The 21,346-nt window shown below is 45.7% G+C and overlaps 1 protein-coding gene across 2 annotated transcripts in view; it reads right to left on the bottom strand.

Moving 5' to 3' along the window:
• sorcs2 (sortilin-related VPS10 domain containing receptor 2) overlaps nucleotides 1-21,346 on the bottom strand; it is a 521,993-nt gene that overhangs the window by 82,543 nt on the left and 418,104 nt on the right. For both annotated transcript variants that reach the window (XM_084003700.1, XM_084003701.1), the window contains exons 17-19: nucleotides 17,126-17,245; nucleotides 8,950-9,115; nucleotides 8,681-8,867 (exon numbers count right to left, since the gene is read on the bottom strand). In XM_084003700.1, coding sequence (XP_083859826.1) covers nucleotides 8,681-8,867; nucleotides 8,950-9,115; nucleotides 17,126-17,245 — 473 coding nt within the window. The remainder of the gene's footprint in view (nucleotides 1-8,680; nucleotides 8,868-8,949; nucleotides 9,116-17,125; nucleotides 17,246-21,346) is intronic.

Below are 21,346 nucleotides of genomic sequence, written 5' to 3'. Positions count from 1 at the left end.
ACGCGTGTGAATGCAGGCACTCCACGACCGCACGTGACAGACGGATGCCTTTCGGTGTCCATCGCTTGTGTCTCGACTTGCGCCAGGAGAGGCGGCCGCGCCAAGGGCAGCGTCCACGACACTGCCCTGTGACCGCAGGCACTCCACGACCGCATAAGAGCTCGGGCCCGTCACGATACTGCTCGCAGTTTTAATTATTATTTTCATCTCTATTAGTGTGTTAAATGTTCCAAAGTGTTGCTACTCCCTGGAGGAAACAATCCACCATACACTTCTTCCCGATGGGGGCCTTCAGCTTGGCAATGTAATGACAGGTGGCTGGCATAGGTGGCACCCACAGTCTGTTCCGCATTTCCACTTTTCCTCTAACTCCACCTCCAGCTGCTTGATTTTGTCACAGAGCATGCACCTTCCCATCTGCCTCAGCTTGGTTTGGAGATAGTGCTTTAGGGGTGTGACAGTCTGACTAGTCGTTCAGACCTTCATGCCGTCAGGTTTCCCTGCCAGCCTCATTTGTCCTTGTCAGCCCCTTGAGAAGTGACCTGACTGTCCACACTTGAAACAGTGTTGACACTGGTCACCTGTTCCATGCTGCTGATGCTGCTTTACATCCTCTCCTCACACTTGTTGTTACTTGGTGGATGGGTCCTTCAGAGTTAGTTATGCTTTTACTAATTTCAGCCATTTCTTCTCTCAGTAGTGTAGGGACCTCACCATCAGGACTACACAATGCGGCCTACACGGAGGCCTAGAAGCCTTCACATGCGGTCAGGACAAAGGGACAAAGGGGGTAAAGAACTACAACCGCCATTTTGGCTTTACTTCTCACCAAGGTGCGAAGTAACTTAGTGAGTATATATTGTTAGATATTAGTATTATTATTAGATATTGTAATTAGTAATATAGCCTTAGGTATTAGTATTAGTATTATTATATATTAGTAATATAGCCTATTGTTAGATATTAGTATTATTAGATATTATACTTTATTGTTAGATAAGATTAGAGGCTTAGGTATGGAAGTCCCACCCAAGAGAACACGATCTGTGGTGTGGGAGCATTTCACACTGGAAACCCCAAATAAGGTGAGGTGTATGATTTGTAATAGGCAGCTTGCCTATTGCAATAATACATCCTCAATGATGCGCCACCTGAGATGCACTCATCCTGGAGTTCTAACCCCAGAGGGTCACAATGATCTCCCCGGGCCTGCTGCTGCTACTGCTGCTGCTGCTGCCACCACTGCCACTGATGCCAGACCGTTGAGTAGAGGTATGCTTTAATACTTGTTTTCCATTTTTAAATTGTAGTGGGATTTCCTGAGACTATGGAAACCTGGTCGTTCTCCTACTTATTCACTGTGACAATGTTACTCTATCCAAATTCACCTTGCAATGCTGATCGCATTGCTTCCCCCTGAGGAAGCTGCTTTGTCTGTTGTTGGTAAGTCAGAAACTAATTGTAGATTTGGGTTCAGGCATTGTGTGAGTAAAGCTAGTGCAACATTAGTCGTGTGCTGATAGCTTGTTGTTGAAATCGTAGTGAAACTGCATATGTTAAGTGAGTAATCAACTAAGTTTGAGCCATCAAGGTGTACTGAATAGACTTGATTAGAGGGAGGGGTCACACACAGTACTTACGGTAAACTGAGCACTTAAAAGGCTGTCACTACAGCGTCAGCTGCAGCGTCTGGCCATCTGAACGAAGACAAGGGAGTCTATCTGTGGGAGTCCATCGAGGAAGCCCACCGAGGTAGGCATAACATCTTACCCCCCCCTCGCAGCCATGTGTCTTATCCCAGTCAGGACATCACACTGGAGAAGATTTCACCGAAGACCCTTCACTCGAGGCTGTAACCCATCCAATCTCTGCTACTCACCATTCTCCACCGGTAAGGGACTTGAAGTACTAGGGGGGCTATGGAACTGCCAGTCTGCAGTCAAGAAGGCGGACACCATTTCAGCCTATGCCTCCCTGCAGTCTCTCCACTTCCTGGCCCTCACAGAGACCTGGATCACCCCGGAAAACACTGCCACTCCAGCTGCCCTTTCAACTGCCTACTCGTTTTCACACTCCCCAAGACGAACAGGGCGAGGAGGAGGAACTGGGCTCCTCATCTCACCCAGATGGTCCTACCAGGTCCTTCCTCTAGACCACCTACCCCGATCTACACTTGAATTCCACGCCGTCTCTGTCACCCTTCCTTTCAAACTCAACATCATAGTGATCTATCGCCCACCCGGTCCTCTCGGTGACTTTTTGGATGAGATGGATGCCCTCCTGAGCTGCTCACCTGATGATGGCACGCCGCTCGTCGTCCTCGGTGACTTCAACATCCACTCGGGAAAGCTGCACTCATCTGAATTCATCGACTTCTTTTCCGCATTTGACCTTACGCTCTCCCCCTCTCCACCAACTCACCGCGCCGGGAACCAACTTGACCTTGTCTTCACAAGATCCTGTGGCATCTCGGCACTCTCTGTTACCCCGCTCACTGTGTCCAACCACCACTTTGTGACTTTCTCCCTCCCCATGGAGCCCACCACATCCCTCCCCTCTACGCCTCGAATGGTCACCAGCCGCCGCAACCTGAAATCCCTCACTCCCTCCGCTCTCTCCTCAACTGTTATCTCCTCGCTACCATCCTCAGAACAGTTCTCCCTAATACCTACTGAGGAAGCCTCCTCCATCCTGATGTCCTCACTCTCCTCTTCTTTGGACACTCTCTGTCCCCCTATCTCACGACCTGCGCGATCATCTCCCCCCCCTCCCTGGCTGTCTGAACCTCTGCGAACCAACAGATCATTGTTGCGAGCGTCAGAGAGAAAATGGAAGAAATCGGGCCAGCACGAGGACCTTGCTCACTACCACCGCCTCCTCTCTGACTTCACCTCAACTGTTTCGGCAGCTAAATCTGCCTTCTACCTGGCAAAGATCAACTCTTCTGCCTCCAACCCAAGGAAACTCTTCTCCGTGTTCTCCTCCCTCCTCACCCCTCCTACCCCTCCGCCCCCTTCCTTCCTTACTGCCGATGACTTTGCTACTTACTTTACCAAGAAAGTAAATGACATCAGCTCCTCATTTACGCCTATTCCCTCCCAGAAGACATCTCCCCCAACCCTCAACTCGGATGGTCTTACCAGCTTTACCCCCCTCACCTCTGAAGATGTTCACGCACTTGTTATATCTAACCGTGCCACCACCTGCTCCCTCGACCCGATCCCCTCCTCTCTTCTCCAAGACATCTCACACGACATCTTGCCATTCCTCACCACCCTGATCAACTCCTCCCTCACCTCAGGTGTCATTCCAGCGGATTTTAAGACAGCTACCGTGAAACCTCTCCTTAAAAAACCCACCCTAGACGCTACTGACATCCAAAGCTACAGACCTATATCTCTTCTTTCATTCCTCTCTAAAACCTTGGAACGTGCCGCCTACAACCAACTGTCATCCTATCTCTCGCTGAACAACCTCTTAGACCCTAATCAATCAGGATTCAGGACTGCTCACTCCACTGAGACGGCCCTCCTCACAGTGACCGAGTCCCTGCGAGACGCCAGAGCCTCGTCCCACTCCTCCGTTCTCGTTCTCCTCGACCTATCTGCTGCGTTCGACACAGTCAATCACCAAATCCTCCTCTCCACTCTGGCTGAACTTGGCATAACTGACTCTGCTCTCGCCTGGTTAACATCATACCTGACAAATCGCACCTTTCAGGTCACATGGAATGGCTCTATGTCCAAACCCTGTTCTCTGGACACGGGTGTCCCTCAAGGCTCAGTATTAGGACCGCTTCTGTTCTCACTATACACCAGATCACTAGGTTCTGTTATCACATCGCATGGATTCTCCTACCATTGCTACGCAGATGACACCCAGCTGTTCCTCTCTTTTCCCCCGTCCTCTGACACCCACATTGCAACTCGCATCTCGGACTGTCTGGCTGACATCTCTGTCTGGACAACTGCACATCACCTCAAGCTTAACCTGAATAAAACCGAACTCCTCTTCATCCCAGGGAAAGACTGCCCTCGCATGGACCTGTCGGTCACGGTCGAGGGCATCACAGTATTGCCGTCGTCAACTGCGAGGAACCTGGGTGTAATCCTCGATGACCAACTTTCCTGCACCCCCAACATCACTGCTGTGGCCCGATCCTGCAGATTTGCCCTCTACAACATCCGCAGGATTCGGACCTTCCTCACAAAGGACGCAACGCAACTCTTGGTCCAAGCACTGGTCATCTCCCGCCTTGACTACTGCAACTCTCTCCTGGCCGGACTCCCGGCCTCTGCGATTAAACCATTGCAGCGTATCCAGAACGCTGCAGCACGTCTTATCTTCAATCTACCCAAATTCTCCCATGTGACCCCCCTCCTCCGTGACCTCCACTGGCTCCCTGTTGCAGCACGCATCCAATTTAAGACGATGACACTGGCCTTCAGGGCCATCAATGGAACGGCACCCATCTACCTTCAAACACTGGTCAAACCTCATGCCCCGAAGCGAGCACTTCGCTCCTCTACTTCAGCTGGCCGGCTGGTACCACCATCGCTGAAATCAAACAAATGTCGCTCAGCAAAGTCCAGACTCTTCTCTGTTCTGGCGCCTCAGTGGTGGAACGAACTCCCGACTAATGTCAGGACAGCTGAGTCATTTGCCATTTTCCGAAAAAGGCTCAAGACTCACCTGTTCAGACTTCACCTCGACTAGCATGACCTCCCCCCCGCCCCCCCCCCCCCAAAAAAAATAAAATAAATAAAAAAAACCTTACCTATAGCACTCTGATCGTAGCACTGTTGCTCTTGAACTACTAGTTTACTCAGATGAGGACCTAACACTTGTTCTACTTTTGGCTCTTAATTTATCGACAATGATTCGTTGTGGTTTCCTTGTTTCCTTCTTTTGACAAATGTACTTATTGTAAGTCGCTTTGGACAAAAGCGTCTGCTAAATGACCTAAATGTAAATGTGTAAATGATCGCATTTTGAGATCAGTCTAATAGTCTGAAGTTTTTTATTTTTTTTGTGCTCTTTTAGACAGGCAGAGGGATTTGGATGGTGCTTTGGTGGATATGGTTGTAAAGGATCTCCAGCCATTCACCATTGTGGAGGACCAAGGCTTCAGGGCTTTTGTGCATAAGCTTGAGCCCAACTATGTACTCCCATCTCGGAAGGCGCTGACTGACATGGTCACTGAAAAGTACACCAGCACGAAGGAGAAGGTCAATCATGAGCTCCTGGAAGAGTGGGGTTTAACCTCCAAGGTACACTGCATGGTGTCTGACAATGCAGCAAACATGGTCCTGAGTGTGAACCTCCAAAACTTCTATCATTTGCCATGTTTTGCCCACACTCTGAACTTGATTGTGAAGAAGGCAGTGGAAGAAACTCCACTGAATGAGATCCGCCTGAAGGCCAAAAAAATTGTTGCCATTTTCCGCTCCAGTTGCAAGGCCAGGGAGAAGCTAACCGAGATGCAGACACGTATGGGCAGGCCTGCCCTTAAACTCATTCAAGATGTTGAAACAAGATGGAATAGTACATATGACATGCTACAACGTTTATATGACGAAAGAGAGACCGTGGCTGCTTCCCTGTCCTGTCTGACTACAGACCAAGCACCTCTGAACAACTATGAATGTGAGGTCATTTCTGAGTGCTTGGATCTTCTTTGACCATTCAAATTGGCAACTGTGGAGCTGTCTGAGGAGGAAAGAGTCTCTGCATCAAAGCTTATTCCACTCTACCGAATGATCCAACATAAAGTCAACGACAAAATGAGGGGCTCAACACACAATCCAACTCTTGAAATGGGTAGGCTATTGCAATAACATCAATGCCAGATGTGACCATGCATATCATTATTTTAAATGTTATAATTAATGCTTGTGTTTGTTTGGTACATTAGGCACTCTGCTAAGAGATGGGATCCAGATGTGGCACCTATGAAACGTCAACCTTGTTAACCTTTGCCACATTGCTGGACCCACGTTTTAAATCCATTGCATTTGGAAACCCACAGAAGGCCCATGAAGCAGAACAGAAACGTATTTGTGAGTGTGCTTCGTTGATACGTGCTGCTACATTAACACCTGGTGAGTACTGTTTTTATTTCTGTGTACTGCATGATGTAGCATAATGTAAAGAGTAATATGTAAGATATGTACTGTAAAGTAATTACTGTTTTGCATTCAAAATAGACCCACAAGCTTCATCCTCAGGCTCACAAACACCTACACCATCGGCATCAACATCAGCAGCATCAACATCCCCATCAGCAGAGAGTTTGTGGGATCTGTTTGACAGTCGAGTGAACCAAACTCATATTGTGCAAAGTGCAACTTCGGATGCAACTGTGGAAGTGAAAAATTATTTAAGAGATCCTTTTATTCCAAGACGGGCAGATCCTTTGAAATACTGGCAAGAGCAACGTGCTGTCTTCCCTAATTTGTTCCAGCTGACTAAGACATTTTTAAGTGTCCCTGCAACAAGTGTACCCTGTGAAAGGATTTTTTCAAAAGCAGGGGAAGTGTTATCAAAAAAAAGAAACAGACTCAGCTCAAAAAGAGCTGAACAGATATTATTTTTGAATAAAAATCTTTGATTATTGTATTGCATATAACAATGTGTCATTTATTTATTTTTAATAATGTTTCTTTAATTCAACCTGTATTCTACTTAAATTAAGGAAACCTAAGACCGGCTCATTTCATAGTGGCACATAATTAGGAGTTTTATTTGGCCAGAGCATGTAGTTCACAGAAGTGGCCACTAGATGCCACTGTAGAGTTAGGTTTCATATTTGTTTCAAGGCTTCAACACATACTGAAACCTCGCTTCGAACTGTTTCGAAGCTTCCCTTTGCCCATCACTAGTTTGAAGGAGATTCACTGGCAGTCCTTTAAGTTCTGACTGTGACCCCTCCCTCCAATCAAGTCTATTCACTACAGCTGAGCTGGCTGAAACTAGTTGATTACCCACTTAGCATAGACAGCTTCACAAGAATTTAAACAACAAGCTATCAACACAAGACTCAATGTTACAACTAGCTTTACTCACACAATGCCTAAACCCAAATCTACAATTAGTTTCTGACTTACCAACAAGAGACAAAGCAGCTTCCTTCCTTCCTTTCTCCAGACAAAATGTGGTTTTCTATCTCTACAATTAAAAATCAGAGCGAGTGACAAGACTCGGGTAAGGCAAACCTACACCTCAGTACCCGAACCACTCTACAAGGAGGTGAAGGAGTATTTGGATGTCCTACTGAATAGAGGACAATTTCGAAATCCCGGTCCCCATATTAGTCACCAATAATAATAATGCATCATTTACGTCTGTGTGTGTATTATTAGAGAGGTGCTACAAGCATACGGGGTAAAGCTGACAGCTAAAAAGTGTTTAAAGATGAGGTGAAGTTTTTGGGGAAGATTGTATCCAAAGATGGCTACTGCATGGATCCTGGTGAGTTAGCGCCAGTACAAGCACTCAAAGATCGACTGTAGGAAACCTGTGGAAAATGCTAGTGTTCCTATTGAAATCTAATATATTGTAACTAACAGTTTCTTATGTTTATTGTGTATCTTGATAACAGCTGACTGTGAAGGCTAGTGCTTGGATTTCACTCATTTGACATATGCCACTAATAATAATAATTATTATATAGTACAAACCCTTAATATTGAGACTGAGTCAAGGTTCAGATACCTGATTTCAGGGTGGTGCCCCATGATTATTTGATTTTAATAATCCTATCAATATCAATAATGTTATTGATATTAATAATTATTTAATAATAATGCTGCTAGTTCTCCAACAAGGTCATCACCTCCCCATTGGTGTTCTTCTGGAAAACATCCTATTTGCCCTCTCTGTTGCCGCCTGCTGCGGTGGAGGTACCTATGCAGCTAGACAGAACCAGGCTGTCCCCTGAGGTACGTCAGCACCGCCTGTCGGAGGGCGCCAAGGGCACACAAAAAGAAGATCTAGGGGCCAAAGGCAGGTGGTTACCTGCTCCGCCCTGATTCCTTATCTTGCCCTCCTTAGTGTATATAGACTTTGTGCTCTCCTCAGTGCATATCTTAAGTTCAGTGATTATTCCAGCATTTCCTCCTTGGTTTATAACCGAGTGTTTTTGATCCCGTTGATAAATATCCAGCCTATTAATGGACTGTGCGGCCCTGGCACTTTTGTGCACTGATAATATTAAACCGTGCCAGCCAGTACCAGCACCACAAAACAATATTGTTTGCAGTATTTGTTTGAAATGTCATATCTCCCTCTACTCCCCTCAGAATCAGGCATGTTAAGGTGATGGGAAAAAAACAAGTAGTCCCCTATGATTGGTTCATTCGAAGGAACTGCTGCCTCTGGATTGGACCAATGGATTTTAACTCAAGCTGACAACCTCCTTCAGCACTACCAGTATAAGCCAGTGTATTGTCATAAAGTTTCAGTAATTAAGTGTAGATGATCTATTAGTTAGTTATTTTGAGCATTGCTTAATTTAAAGCTGTAGTCTATGATTTGAAAGGTTTGAAAAAAGTATGGCTACTATTGGCTACATTTTGGCTCAAGTGAAAAATCGTAGACTACAGCTTTAAGCAAAAGTTTAACTTTCAACTCGGTTGAAAATTAACCATATAAAAAATGTGTAACTCTCTGAAGGGCCAACCTGTGACCTGGATGTACATGGTGGCTTTGTCATGCCCTGCCATGTTCTCGGCCTGCACCGTGACCTTGTAAACTCCCGGACTTTTGTAGCGATGCTGGATTGGCTCATCTGTCACTGTCAGGTTATGGTAGATGGCCCGAACCCCATCACCAAGGTCCACCTGGTACTTAGTGCTGCTGGTGTCGCCCTGATAGGAAGGAATGAGGATTTTCAGATTAAAATTTAATGAAAGAAAGAAAAGGATGAACTTACAAGAACTTTCATCCTACCTGTTCCTGGTGGACAATGAATGTGATGTCATCACCAGGCGCCACGGCCAACATCTGTCCTTTAATGCTGACTTGTAATCCTTTTGGGGGCAACAGACGGCAGTTGTGCTGTTTGGTACTCTTCTTAAGCCCCCCTTCACACATGTTAGATATAACCTTCCTGTAGCTGAACCATAGCAGAGGACAGTGCAAGTTTAAGATTATGGACGTGTATGCAGAGTATGTAAAGGAACAGTTAAACTTTTTAGGAAAAAGACTTATATCCTTTTTTTCAAAGATTGAGATGAGATGATCAATATCAATCACATATCTGTGTCAAACGAGGCAATTATCTTAACAATCTGTAGAATACAGAATGAAATCAGCAACAATGAAGACACGGAACATTCGCTTCGTCCTCCAGATTACATTCATATTATTATTCAAATTCACATAGTTAATATCTACCATGTCTTATAGTGTCAAGCTCCAGTTACAAATTAAATAGACTGAAATTAACCGGAGACATAACCATTAAAAATAAACATAACTTTCACTCTGAGACATATGTAGCATATGGTTCACAGGTTGGTAAATAATTAAAGTCACGATTAGAAGATTCTAAGGGCCCTAGTTTCGTAGACCGGCGCAGGGTGGCGCAGCCGGCGCAGTGCAAGTTTCGACCCGCGCAGCCTTGCGCACCGTCAGTTTGGCAGTTTGGTGGATCGCCTGCGCCAAGATGGGTGTGGCGGCGCAGCAGGGGGAGGCGTCACAGATTCAGCTTGGCGTAGCGGAAGTTTCGTGGCAAAAAGCCTCGCCGAGACTGCGCTGAAAGCTCGCCAGCTCCAACCTGGTCTACTTTCGGCGCAAGGCGTAAGGCGTAAATAAAGTCCATTCATTCAATGCGAATCACAGCTGGCGGAGTGGAAGTTTGGTTGACGGCGCGCAGTGCACACACGTCACCGAGATCTCACAGGCAGGTTTCCACAGTTCCAGGCACATTTACATGCAATAAATAATCACAACAAACACTATTTAATGCAACTAACTGAATCAACACGTGAATTTATATCGACATAGATTGTCCCGTCACATCTGACGTCAGATCAAAGGCGGATGGCACGCGTAAAGGAAACTCAGCCACTCGGACCAAAACATCTCCCTCTCTCTCTCCTGTTTTTTATAATATGGGCATTGTTATTATTATGATACGCGCGCACAGCGGCGGCGCTGCTTCTGTCATCGGGTTGTCAAGTGACGGAACTTGCACTGAACCTCCCCTAACGCATTAAAGGAGAGGAGAGGAGCTCATTTGATTGGTGAAGATCTGAATCGGCTGTATTTATCCCAGTCCACGCCTCGTCTCCTCCTCGTCTCCCACTCACGCCTTCTTCTCCTCCCTCTTTCCCACTTGCGCCGGTGGGCGAGACGGGAGGTGTGCCTGCGCGAGCCTGCGCCGGCCTGCGCGGTGCACGAAACTTGCAAAGTCCAGGCGGACACACCCCCTCGGCGCGGCGCAGGTGCGCTGAAAGCTGACTGCGCCTGGTCTACGAAACTAGGGCCCTAAGTGTCTTTAGTGAGGGGAATTATTAAACTGATGCACAGAGTTAAATGAAACTCGGGAGATGGAGGTTATGCAAATATAGTACTAGTGTATTTCGAAAAAATTGAAATAACCAAATAAATAAATGAATAAACAAATAAACCAATAAACAGAACAAGAAAATTATAGAATGGCCATATTCAAATCTCAAGTATGATCCAGATTGTTCTCACATTAACAGTGTTACTTTTAAGATCTCACATACCAGCAATTAGTTCAGTTCATTCACTTAGCATTTAGCAGCTACTCAATACAACCCCACATTTAATGTCTGGCACTCAGTTAATACTTCCAACACAGGTTATGCTGTTGTTGCATCTCCAATCAACGGCTAGCAGGTTTGCTTCAACAAACCGTGAGTTTCTCCCTACATGTCTCCGCCTTTTTCCAGAATCTGAACCAACGTCCTTTCATCCTCAACTTAATCGATATGGAAATAAAAGTGATTCTAGCAGCTTTGCGTCGGGAGAGAATTTTGATTAGCCTACCTTTCCTTCCAATCACATTAGATATTATCTAAACAATATTCTCCGACATTTTCAACATTTCATATCGCGGACATAATCCGCAACCAGATTCTTTGCGGAGCTAGCGTTTTTGCGAACGGGAGATTTATGAAATGTTTAGGTACATTTCTGTGTTGAAATACCTGCTTATATTTACTGTTTAATATGTGAAATATGATTAAAATCATATGCCTTAGTCAACATATTTGCGCAATATTCTTATGCTTCATTTTCAACTGACGCCACTTTCTTTCTGTGCCTGGGGGGATTACACCCAATGAAAATGATAATTTATTTGATACACTACTTGATGAGCTTGTTTTGTACATAAACACTCAGTAATATCTAATAACGCTCTCCCCGTTGCCATGGTGAATCGTAGTATCGGAGCTCCATTGACGATGGCTTTATAGAGTCGGCAGGCACGCGCGTAACTCAGACATACATACTCAGAGTTGACTGAACTAATTCAAAACCGCTGTTCTGAAACCGAAAACTCAGAGTTGCCCATCTCAGAGTTGGTCAACTCAGAGTTCAGGGTGAGGTTCAGAGTTTGTTGAACCTGCTTTGTGAAACGGGCCCCTGGTTTCTTCTAGCTCGCCATCAAAGGATTCCCAGTGCAGAAAAAACCTGGCCAATTCACGAGTTCAACTGCCTCTCAGGCTTCACACATGGCTCACAGCAAACGTGTACACGGCACATCTACAATCAACGTTAAAAGGAGTTCATGATGTATTCAAAAGCTTCGGTGTCTGCTCTGAGTGGCTCACCAAATCTCGCGGTATGTCGCCAATGGCTACAAGAAACAACAGTTGCCCCAGATATTAAAACAGGTTTCTAGATCTGAGAGATGAGTCAATGTTCAAATAAATTACAGTTTGATTACTACAATAATAACTTATGTACCCTGTAACCTGGGTTACACATACAAAAGACGTTCAATATGAAACCTTATGGCTAACTGAGTCACATTTGACCTCTATCCTGTTAACTATTCAACGTCCATCTAGTCCAGCTTTGCAAAATATAACTGCTTTTGAAATAAAACACAAAATACCAGGATTACATGCGCGAGAGCTCATGAAACACTGTCTACCAGACCATACTCAGTGGTGCATTCCTCCTGTTTGCTGCCTACATTTAACAGATTACTTCACAATACAAATGAAAATAAAATAATGTCACAGACATTATAGGGATAATTATAAATCATTTAAATAAAAGCAAATAACTTATTTGCTAATTCCATGAAATAAACACAAATGTGATGCACACTTTTTTGGGTGTAACACAATTAGCTTAGCAAAAAGGCTGAAATCATGGAGAAACAACTAGTCTGATTATGTAAAGTAAAAAAAATATGCCTATTAACCCATTCAAGACATTTTCATTTAGTAAGTGCTGTAAGTGTACTTGCATCTGTTTTGAACCATGGAAATTAGGCATGGCATTGCAGTCAAATGTAATGCACAACAAGCAATCATCAAGCCAGAATGACTTGACTAAATTCCAAAGCTTGTCATTTAAAAAAAAGTTTTTAAGTTAAGTTTCAGTTTTACCTTTACCTTCTGATACAGAGCACCCCAGAAATGGGTGACAGTCATTTCTGCATACCATGGCAACAAGCAGTCACCTGAGGCTACCAGAATGACGGTTCTCAACTCACTCTCTCCAAAAGGGGATGGATGCATTTCCCCAGTTTCCTTGTGCATTCTCGTCTCGCAAGTTTCCCTGGATCATGGTGACACCTGATCCTGACTGCACCGACACCCTGGTCTTGGTTGTCAAAATAATACTAGCGGTAAGCTGCTAGTATTGCGATCCTCTAGGGGGGTCCGGGGGCATGCCCACCGTGGGAATCCCCAAGGGAAACGCCTGGCTCTCGCCTCATCTAAGAACTGATTCGCTCTTAGTTTTGACAACAAACACTACGTTTAGTAGAAAATGCAAATGTCCTGTGTGAGTCTAATATTTAATGCTATTTATATGGACCTTATTAAAACGAGAAAACTGTATGCTATGACACTACCTGAACAGCAGATACACTTGTACAGTGTTTTATATACATACATTATGTTCATACATTACATATATTTAGTGGCATTATTTTATACTCTATATTTTTATACTTATTTGACTCTTTCTTTCCTGACTCTTATGAAGCAACACAGATTTCCACAGATATTTATGAACAAATATAAATAAATGCGAATGTGGTCGCAAACTACAGATAGCATACATGTCGCATCTAACAGGATGTAACTTTTTCTATGACTTCCTGTCAAATCTTCGAAGGCCGATGGAAACTGTCCAATGGGAGCACAGCTTTTGGGCTGCGCCTCTTGCTGCTGCCGCCCCGTCTGCTCTCGTCTACTTTCCAGGGGCCTATACTACGAAGGGAGTTAAACATACCCAGGGTATCTTTCAGTTATCTAGCTTAGGTAAGCCTAACAAAGGCAATCAGAGATAAGCGGTCACATGAACCTGGTTATCAACTCGGTAAGTCAACCAGGGTTTCCCTATCGAGCTATGAGCACGTGCACATGAAAAAGGCAGCTTTTGCAGCATTTGACCAATCACAAACATGGATCAATCTACGGGCAGCAGAGCGCCATATTTCATGTACGTAATAAACACTATTACTGCTTTGTACATGTTGTGGAAGTCCCAGACACACCGGGAAACTAAACGGCATACTGTCTGAGTTCATACCCGAGGGGATGTTCCCGTTCATTGTCTATGTAAGAAGCCGTGCAATGCCGTTGCGGCGAGTTTCGAGAGAGGGCGCCGCTGCCCAGCAAGCTCTCGAAAATCTTTTAAATTCACAGTTGTCGATCTAAAATAAAGACAGATTCAGCAACTGCATAGCTTATTTCTCGCCTAAAATGTTTTCAGAAACACATTTCGGTGAACTATTTTCGTAATATAAGAGGGAGGTGGGAGGCTGCGAGGGGAGAACGATACGAGGAGGGGGGGATTAAGGAGCACAGAGGGAAGGGGTGTGTGTGGGGGAGGGGATGCTTTTTTCAAACCTTTCAAATCATAGACTACAGCTTTAAGTGTGCTGATGGCTCAGTGGTAGTTACCCCCCATGTACCAAGGCTCCCTGCTGCTGTCCCGGGTTGGAATCCACCCTGGATTTATTGCGGGAGGACAGCATGAGAGTTAAAGGGGCGAGAGAGAGGGACGACATGCTTTAAAAGAGGACCGCAGGGCAGCTAGTAGTCTAGTCTATTTACAACTATTAATATGATTAATACAAATTACACATTCACACAATCGGTGAGTTTTTGCCAGATTATGGTTTGTTGACAAACTACCTCTGCAGGAACAACATTTGAAGGAGCGCCAGTGGCACCACCAGAGAGGTAGCCACCACAAACCTCAGCTTGGCTTGACTTGGCCACTTGGGTAAACTGGAAGCTGCCGAAATTAACAATAAGTGAACCCAAGAACCTGCTTCTACCTTCGGACCCAGAGGTGATTTGATAATAACAACAATAATTAATAGAGTAATCCAGTAATTTTAAATAAAATAAACAATGCAGTAATTTTCACAAGGTTGAATTACATAAACCCAGCATCTTAACGGTCTCAACGGAGTGTTTTTATACCGTTTCAACATGAATGGCAGTGAACAGACAAGTAAAAACTGCTGAATGACACTGATGAAGACAGGAGGAATTTCTCCTAATGCAGATAAGTGCAACCTAGACTGGGATGGTCCTGTAAATATCTTTTTGGACAAGTTGTCTCTGTGTGATCCAGTCTTTATCTTAAGGTAAGCTAAGCACATCTGTCTGACTCCAGGTCCATCATTGATATTGATTTTCTCATCTCACTGCTGGAAAGAAAATGGGCCCTAGTTTCGTGGCGCAGTAAAGGGTGGCGCAGGGTGGCGGAGCCAGCACAATGCAAGTTTTGACCAGCACAGCCTTGCGCACGGTCAGTTTGGCAGTTTGGTGGATCGCCTGCGCCAAGATGGGTGTGGCTGCGCAGCAGGGGGAGGCGTCACAGATTCGGCTTGGCGCAGCGGAAGTTTCGTGGCAAAAAGCCAAAAGAGACTGCGCTGAAAGCTGAAAGGTGAATTACAGCTGGCGGAGTGGCAGTTTTGCTCACCGGCGCGCAGTGCGCACACGTCACCAAGACCTCACAGGCAGGTTTCCACAGTTCCAGGCACATTTAAATGCAATAAATAATCACAACAAACACTATTTAATGCAACTAATTGAATCAACACATGAATTTATATCTAAATAGATTATCCCGTCACACAAGTTCACATCTCTCTCAGCCTTCTGGTGCTGCTGCTGTCTTTTGTCCAGCACCGCCGCTAGCCATTTGGTGCCCTAAGCAGAATTCCTTTATGATGCCCCCCCAACCAGAAAACCAGTGATTTAGGGGCGCGCAGGTGGCGGAGTGGTTAGAGCGCATTCCATGTATGTTACACGTACGCATACGCAGCTGACCCCGGTTCGAATCCCGTCCGAAGGCCTTTTGCTGCATGTCACACCTCCCTCTCTCTCTCCTGTTTTTCATATCTATCCACTGCTAATAAAATGAAAAAATCTTTAAAAAAAATACAGCACTTTTGGGGATTGTGTTCTGCTTGTGCACTGGTCTCGCGCCTTGGCAGCCTGTTGTCCGTGTCCGAGGAGAAACGTGCAACTTTGCCGCGAGCTGGAACCGGAGTTGGGGCTACAGCTGGTCTGAGCGGCACGCGAGGTCCCGGTGTCCCGCTGTTCTGGTGTTGGATGTGGAATCAGATGATTAAGATGGTGATGATGAAGATGAATGGCCCGGCCGGCTTGTTGCCCTACGCACAGTGCGTGATGCGCGTGGTGGGAGCGGCGGCGCTGCTTCTGTCATTGGGTTGTCAAGTGACGAAACTTGCACTGCACCTCGCCTTGGCGCATTAATGGTGAGGAGAGGAGCTCATTTGATTGGTGAAGATCTGAATCAGCTGTGTTAATCCAACTCCACGCCTTCTCTCCTCCTCGTCTCCCACTCACGCCTTCTCTCCTCCCTCTTTCCCACTTGGCATGGCGCTGGTGCACAGCGCCCCGACTAAGCCTGGTCTATGAAACTAGGGCCCAATGAGTCTGCGGTGAGTGAGTGTGTGTGAGGTAGTCAGCGCGCAGCGCACTTGCGCCACACCGACGTGGAGTGTCCGCCTGGACTTTGCAAGTTTCGTGCACCGCGCAGGCTCGCGCAGGCTTGCGCAGGCACACCTCCCGTCTCGCCCACCCGCGCAAGTGGGAAAGAGGGAGGAGAAGAAGGCGTGAGTGGGAGACGAGGAGGAGACGAGGCGTGGACTGGGATTAATACAGCCGATTCAGATCTTCACCAATCAAATGAGCTCGTCTCCTCACCTTTAATGCGTTAGGGGAGGTTCAGTGCAAGTTCCGTCACTTGACAACCCGATGACAGAAGCAGCGCTGCCGCTCCCACCACGCGCATCACGCGCTGTGCGTGCGTATCATAATAATAACAATGCCGATATTATAAAAAACAGGAGAGAGAGAGAGAGATGTTTTGGTCCAAGAGGCTGAGTTTCCGTTACGCGTGCCATCCGCCTTTGATCTGACGTCAGATGTGACGGGACAATCTATATAGATATAAATTCACGTGTTGATTCAATTAGTTGCATTAAATAGTGTTTGTTGTGATTACTTATTGCATTTAAATGTGCCTGGAACTGTGGAAACCTGCCTGTGAGGTCTCGGTGATGTGTGCGCACTGCACGCCGGTCAGCCAAACTTTCACTCCGCCAGCTGTGATTCGCCTTGAAAGAATGGACTTTATTTGCGCCTTGCGCTGAGAGTAGACCAGGTTGGAGCTGGCGGGCTTTCAGCGCAGTCTCGGCGAGGCTTTTTGCCACGAAACTTCCGCTACGCCAAGCTGAATCTGTGACGCCTCCCCCTGCCGCCACACCCATCTTGGCGCAGGCGATCGACCAAACTGCCAAACTGACCGTGCGCAAAGGCTGCGCGGGTCGGAACTTGCATTACGACGGCTCTGACACCCTGCGCAGCCCTGCGCTGCGCCACGAAACTAGGTCCCTATGTGTGAATGCACATGCACAGACCCAGTGCTGGACTCGTAGGTTTGTCCGAGACGGCAGTCTTCGGGTGATGAATCGGGATTGTGCCAGAAGTCAGCAAAGCAACGATTATCTTCAATGGGGGACCGTTCAAAACCATAGTCACTACACACACACACACATGCGCGCAAACACACGTGCGCAAACACACACACAAACACACACACACACACACACCACAGACACACAAATATAGTAAAAATAATGAGTAAACACATTGACCGTAAAGAAAAGTATCACTTGCATAGTATTGTCTGGTTAACACTGTTTACATTTAAGTTTGCTGAACATTACCCACTGGTAGGTATTTATCACCCTTATCTCAGGTAAAACTACTGGTAAGGAAATCAGTAATATCAACAGTTATTTTTGCTTACATAAACATTTAATACATTCATTAACACATGTCAGAAGTTCATTCTCGTAAATGAGTAAATGAGTAAACAACAATTACATAACATACACTTACATCCCAATATCACCAGGGTACTATAATCCAATACCAGCACCTCATATATGCATTGAGCAAATAAATAATTAGATGGAGAATAATTTTCTCTAATTAAACAAAGTCAAAACTGAAATAATTGTTTTTGGAGCCAAGGAAGAACGGTCAAAAGTTAGCACCCAGCTTCAAACGGTAATGTTAAAAACCACAAACAAAGCCAGAAACTTTGGTGTAGTCATGGACTCAGACCTGAACTTCAACAGCCACATTAAATCAGTTACCAAGCCAGCCTACTATCACCGAAATATTATATTGAGTATGAAAGGATTTATGGCTCAGCAGGATTTGGAAAAACTTGTCCATGGAGTCTTTACTGGTCTCCCTAAAAAGTAGATCAGACAGCTGCAGTTAATTCAGAATGCTGTTGCTCGAGTCCTCACTAAGACCAAAAAAGTGGGTCATATTACTCCGGTTCTCAGATCTTTCCATTGGCTTCCTGTCTGTCAAAGAATTGATTTCAAAATACAGGTTTACAAAGCACTAAATGTTTTAGGGCCAAAAGACATTTTGTGATCTTCTGCTTAGCTATGAACCATCCAGACCACTCAGATGGTCTGGGACAGGTTTGCTCTGTGTCCCCAGAGTCAGAATCAAACATGGAGAGGCAGCCTACAGTTTTTACGCACCACATATGTGGCAAAACCAGCAACAAGTCGTGTGGGACTAATTTGCGTAAAAGACGAAATAAGCTTTTTTTTTTTCAAAATTAGTGATTTTCGTTTTTTGCAGAATATGCAAGTTGAGATCATGCAGAAGCCACTCCATGTTTCAAATAACAGTATTGGTTGCCGTAAAAGTATACATTTTGTATTTGTAGTTTCGGAAAAAATCGGCCCTTGTCTGTGTCCCTGCAGGGCCGTGTATGCAGTTCATTTCCATACTGATCACCGTTGGCCATTCACGTGCTGTTGTTATTTTTTCGGCAAATCAGCTGCACGTTAAAAGCGAAACACATGGCTACTTATTCAGCGCAGCGGATCAGCTGGAGCGGAAGATATCAGATTCTTTATGGTTACATTTCAAGGGGATAAAGACAGCGAAATGGAGGAAATCTGTAACAACATTATGTACAGCATACGGATGGATTCTTTAGCTACCGAAAGAGAGCAAACGGACATACAGTAGTTACGTCGGAGATGACTGCATCCACCAAAAAGCCGCAGACGAAAAGAAAGTGCGCCCGGAACTCTTATTTCATCGGAGCCAACGAAGTCTGCAGGAATACTTCTCAGTTTCTTAGGGGGTGAGTTTCCGTTAACATCCCAGTTATCTACTTTGCTTACCTAGCTAAGCTAGCTCAGTACTATCGTTTTAAAAGTATATGCACATCGAAACTAAGCTGTAATGGGAGGTTTTTGGCTCGTAATGTGGGCATCTGATTTAACAGTAGGGTGCCAAGTTGCCTGTTGCCATTGCTGGAATTGACTGTGATGCTAATAGTTTAGCAACTAGCCTACCTGAGGACAATAGGCTAGTTGCTAAATCATTAGCACTAGCTACTTAGACGGCTAACAGATACCAGATATCACTGAGTGACATCTGTAGGGGGGAGGGCTTATCTGAATGAGATGGAAATGAGCACCATTGTGTTTCCTTTCTGGCCAGGTGAGGGGAGATGAGGTGACATTTGCAAATCTTTCAGGCCAGTTTTCTCAGTGAATGGTTTTCAGAGATGCATACATTCAAATGGCCACAACTTCGTCAAATATTATCGGAAAGCTTAGAAACTACACTTTCAGAATCTGTGAATAACTCAAAATGCCCCGAGGCCGACTTGTTCCTGGTTTTGCCGTGGCTGGTCACATATCTGGAATAAGCTCCCAGAAAGTTGCAGGTCTGCTGCAAATCTCAGCTCCTTCTAATCAAGACTTTAGACTTTTCTGTTTGCTGCTGCCATTCAGTAAACAATACTATCTATAAACTTCTTATACTGCACTGTAATTTCTATTCCTTTTCCTAATTTTTATTTATTTAAACACATATATATTTTATCTGCTTGTTTTAATGTTTTTTTCTCCAATGCTTTTCATGTTTTATGTAAAGCTCTTTGAATTGCCCTGTTGTTGAAAGCTATACAATTGCTATACCAATAAAATTGCCTTGCCTTGCCACAAGTTAATGATTTATTTCTTGCTATGTCAGCTAAATTTTGCCTCTGTTCATTCACAGTTCAATTAACAAATCTCAAACCGCCTGCATGGCTTTGGCTATGATATTCCACTGACAATTTGATTGTGATGATAGAAATTGCAGTCTGGTTTGTCTGTCTCGACAATAGACGTTTTTTCCCCAGGTTGTTTCATACAGCACCTGCAGCTCCTCATCATCATATGTGCCACATACTGTATGGTTTGATATTATATGATACAATAACAAACTGTCCCTCCTGTGAGGGTTATGTGTGTTTGTTGCTGTTTGTGTTTTCCCCGCCTCCTTTTTCCTTCTTCCCCTCTGCAGGGCTGGGGCAGGCGGGGCTGACGAGGCACACCTGCGTCCACTCATCTCATCACCATCTTCCATAAAGCCTCTGGTCCGCACACTGCTCCGGTGCCAGATAATTCCGTCTCGTCGGTAGTGCTGACATACTTACCCACACAGTATCCCTCCAGTATCCGTACTGTCTAATAGTGTTTTTGATACGTACCTTTTCGCCTCAGCGCCTGTTATTTTATCCCATTCGCTCTGGAGTTACCCCACGGCCGTGCCGGCCTCTTATCATTTGTTTTGGGAAAGCCTTCTGTAAATAAACTTTGTTCTGCTCCTCTCTGCTTCCGGGTCCTACCCGTCTCAAGCCATAACAGAATTATCTGGCCAAGATGGACCCGGCAGAGACATCAGCGCTCCGACAAGCCCTGGTGAGCCAAGGAGTCCTCATGGGGCAACACGAGGAGGCCCTCAGGCAGATTACGGACACACTCCAACGCCTTACTTCAGGGTTCAACCAATCCGAGGCTCGTTTGGACCAGATGGTCACACACCTCCCCACCGCTCCTGCTCCGGCCACTATTCCAGCGCCGGCTCCGGACGCCGCTCCGGTTCTTCCACCCAACCATCCTCGCGAGCTCTTCATCCCCACACCTTCCAGGTACTCAGGAGTTTTAGGGACCTGTAGCCAGTTTCTGCACCAGTGTTCCTTAGTATTCGATCAGCAACCCTTAACCTACGCTACTGAAGTTGCATTTATTATGAGTCTGCTATCAGATATGGCTTCCGCCTGGGCTCTGGCCGTTTCAGTCGGCGACCCCCAACTGTGTAATTCTTTTCCTTTATTTACTGCGGAGATGAGGAAGGTTTTTGATCACCCTTTAAAGGGCAGGGAGGCCAGTAGCACAGTCTCCCATTATTTGATCGATTTTCGCATTCTCACAGCTGAGTGTGGGTGGGATGAGGTAGCTCTGCAGGCGGCTTTTCGCAGGGGTTTGAGTGAGGAGATCAAGGATGAGCTAGCGGCTAGGGACAAAACATCTTCCCTAGATGAGCTAATATCCCTAGCCCCTCGTTTGGATAACCGCCTCCGTGAGAGACGCAGGGAGAGAGCAGCCAGGCCTAGTTCCCCTTTTCCTCTCTCTCGTTCTTGGTCTGTCCGGCCACCTGCACCTTCTCCTCCGCCTCCGGACCCGCCGGCCCCCGGGGGCAATTCATCCACGGTGCTAGCGCCCTCCAGCGCCAAGGAACCCATGCAGCTGGGTAGGACAAGG

This window comes from Eutrigla gurnardus (genome assembly GCF_963514095.1).
Source record: "Eutrigla gurnardus genome assembly, chromosome: 23".
NCBI classification, from domain to species: domain Eukaryota; kingdom Metazoa; phylum Chordata; class Actinopteri; order Perciformes; family Triglidae; genus Eutrigla; species Eutrigla gurnardus.
Note: the sequence above shows the minus strand (reverse complement) of the source record. Positions and strands in the feature narration are given on the sequence as shown.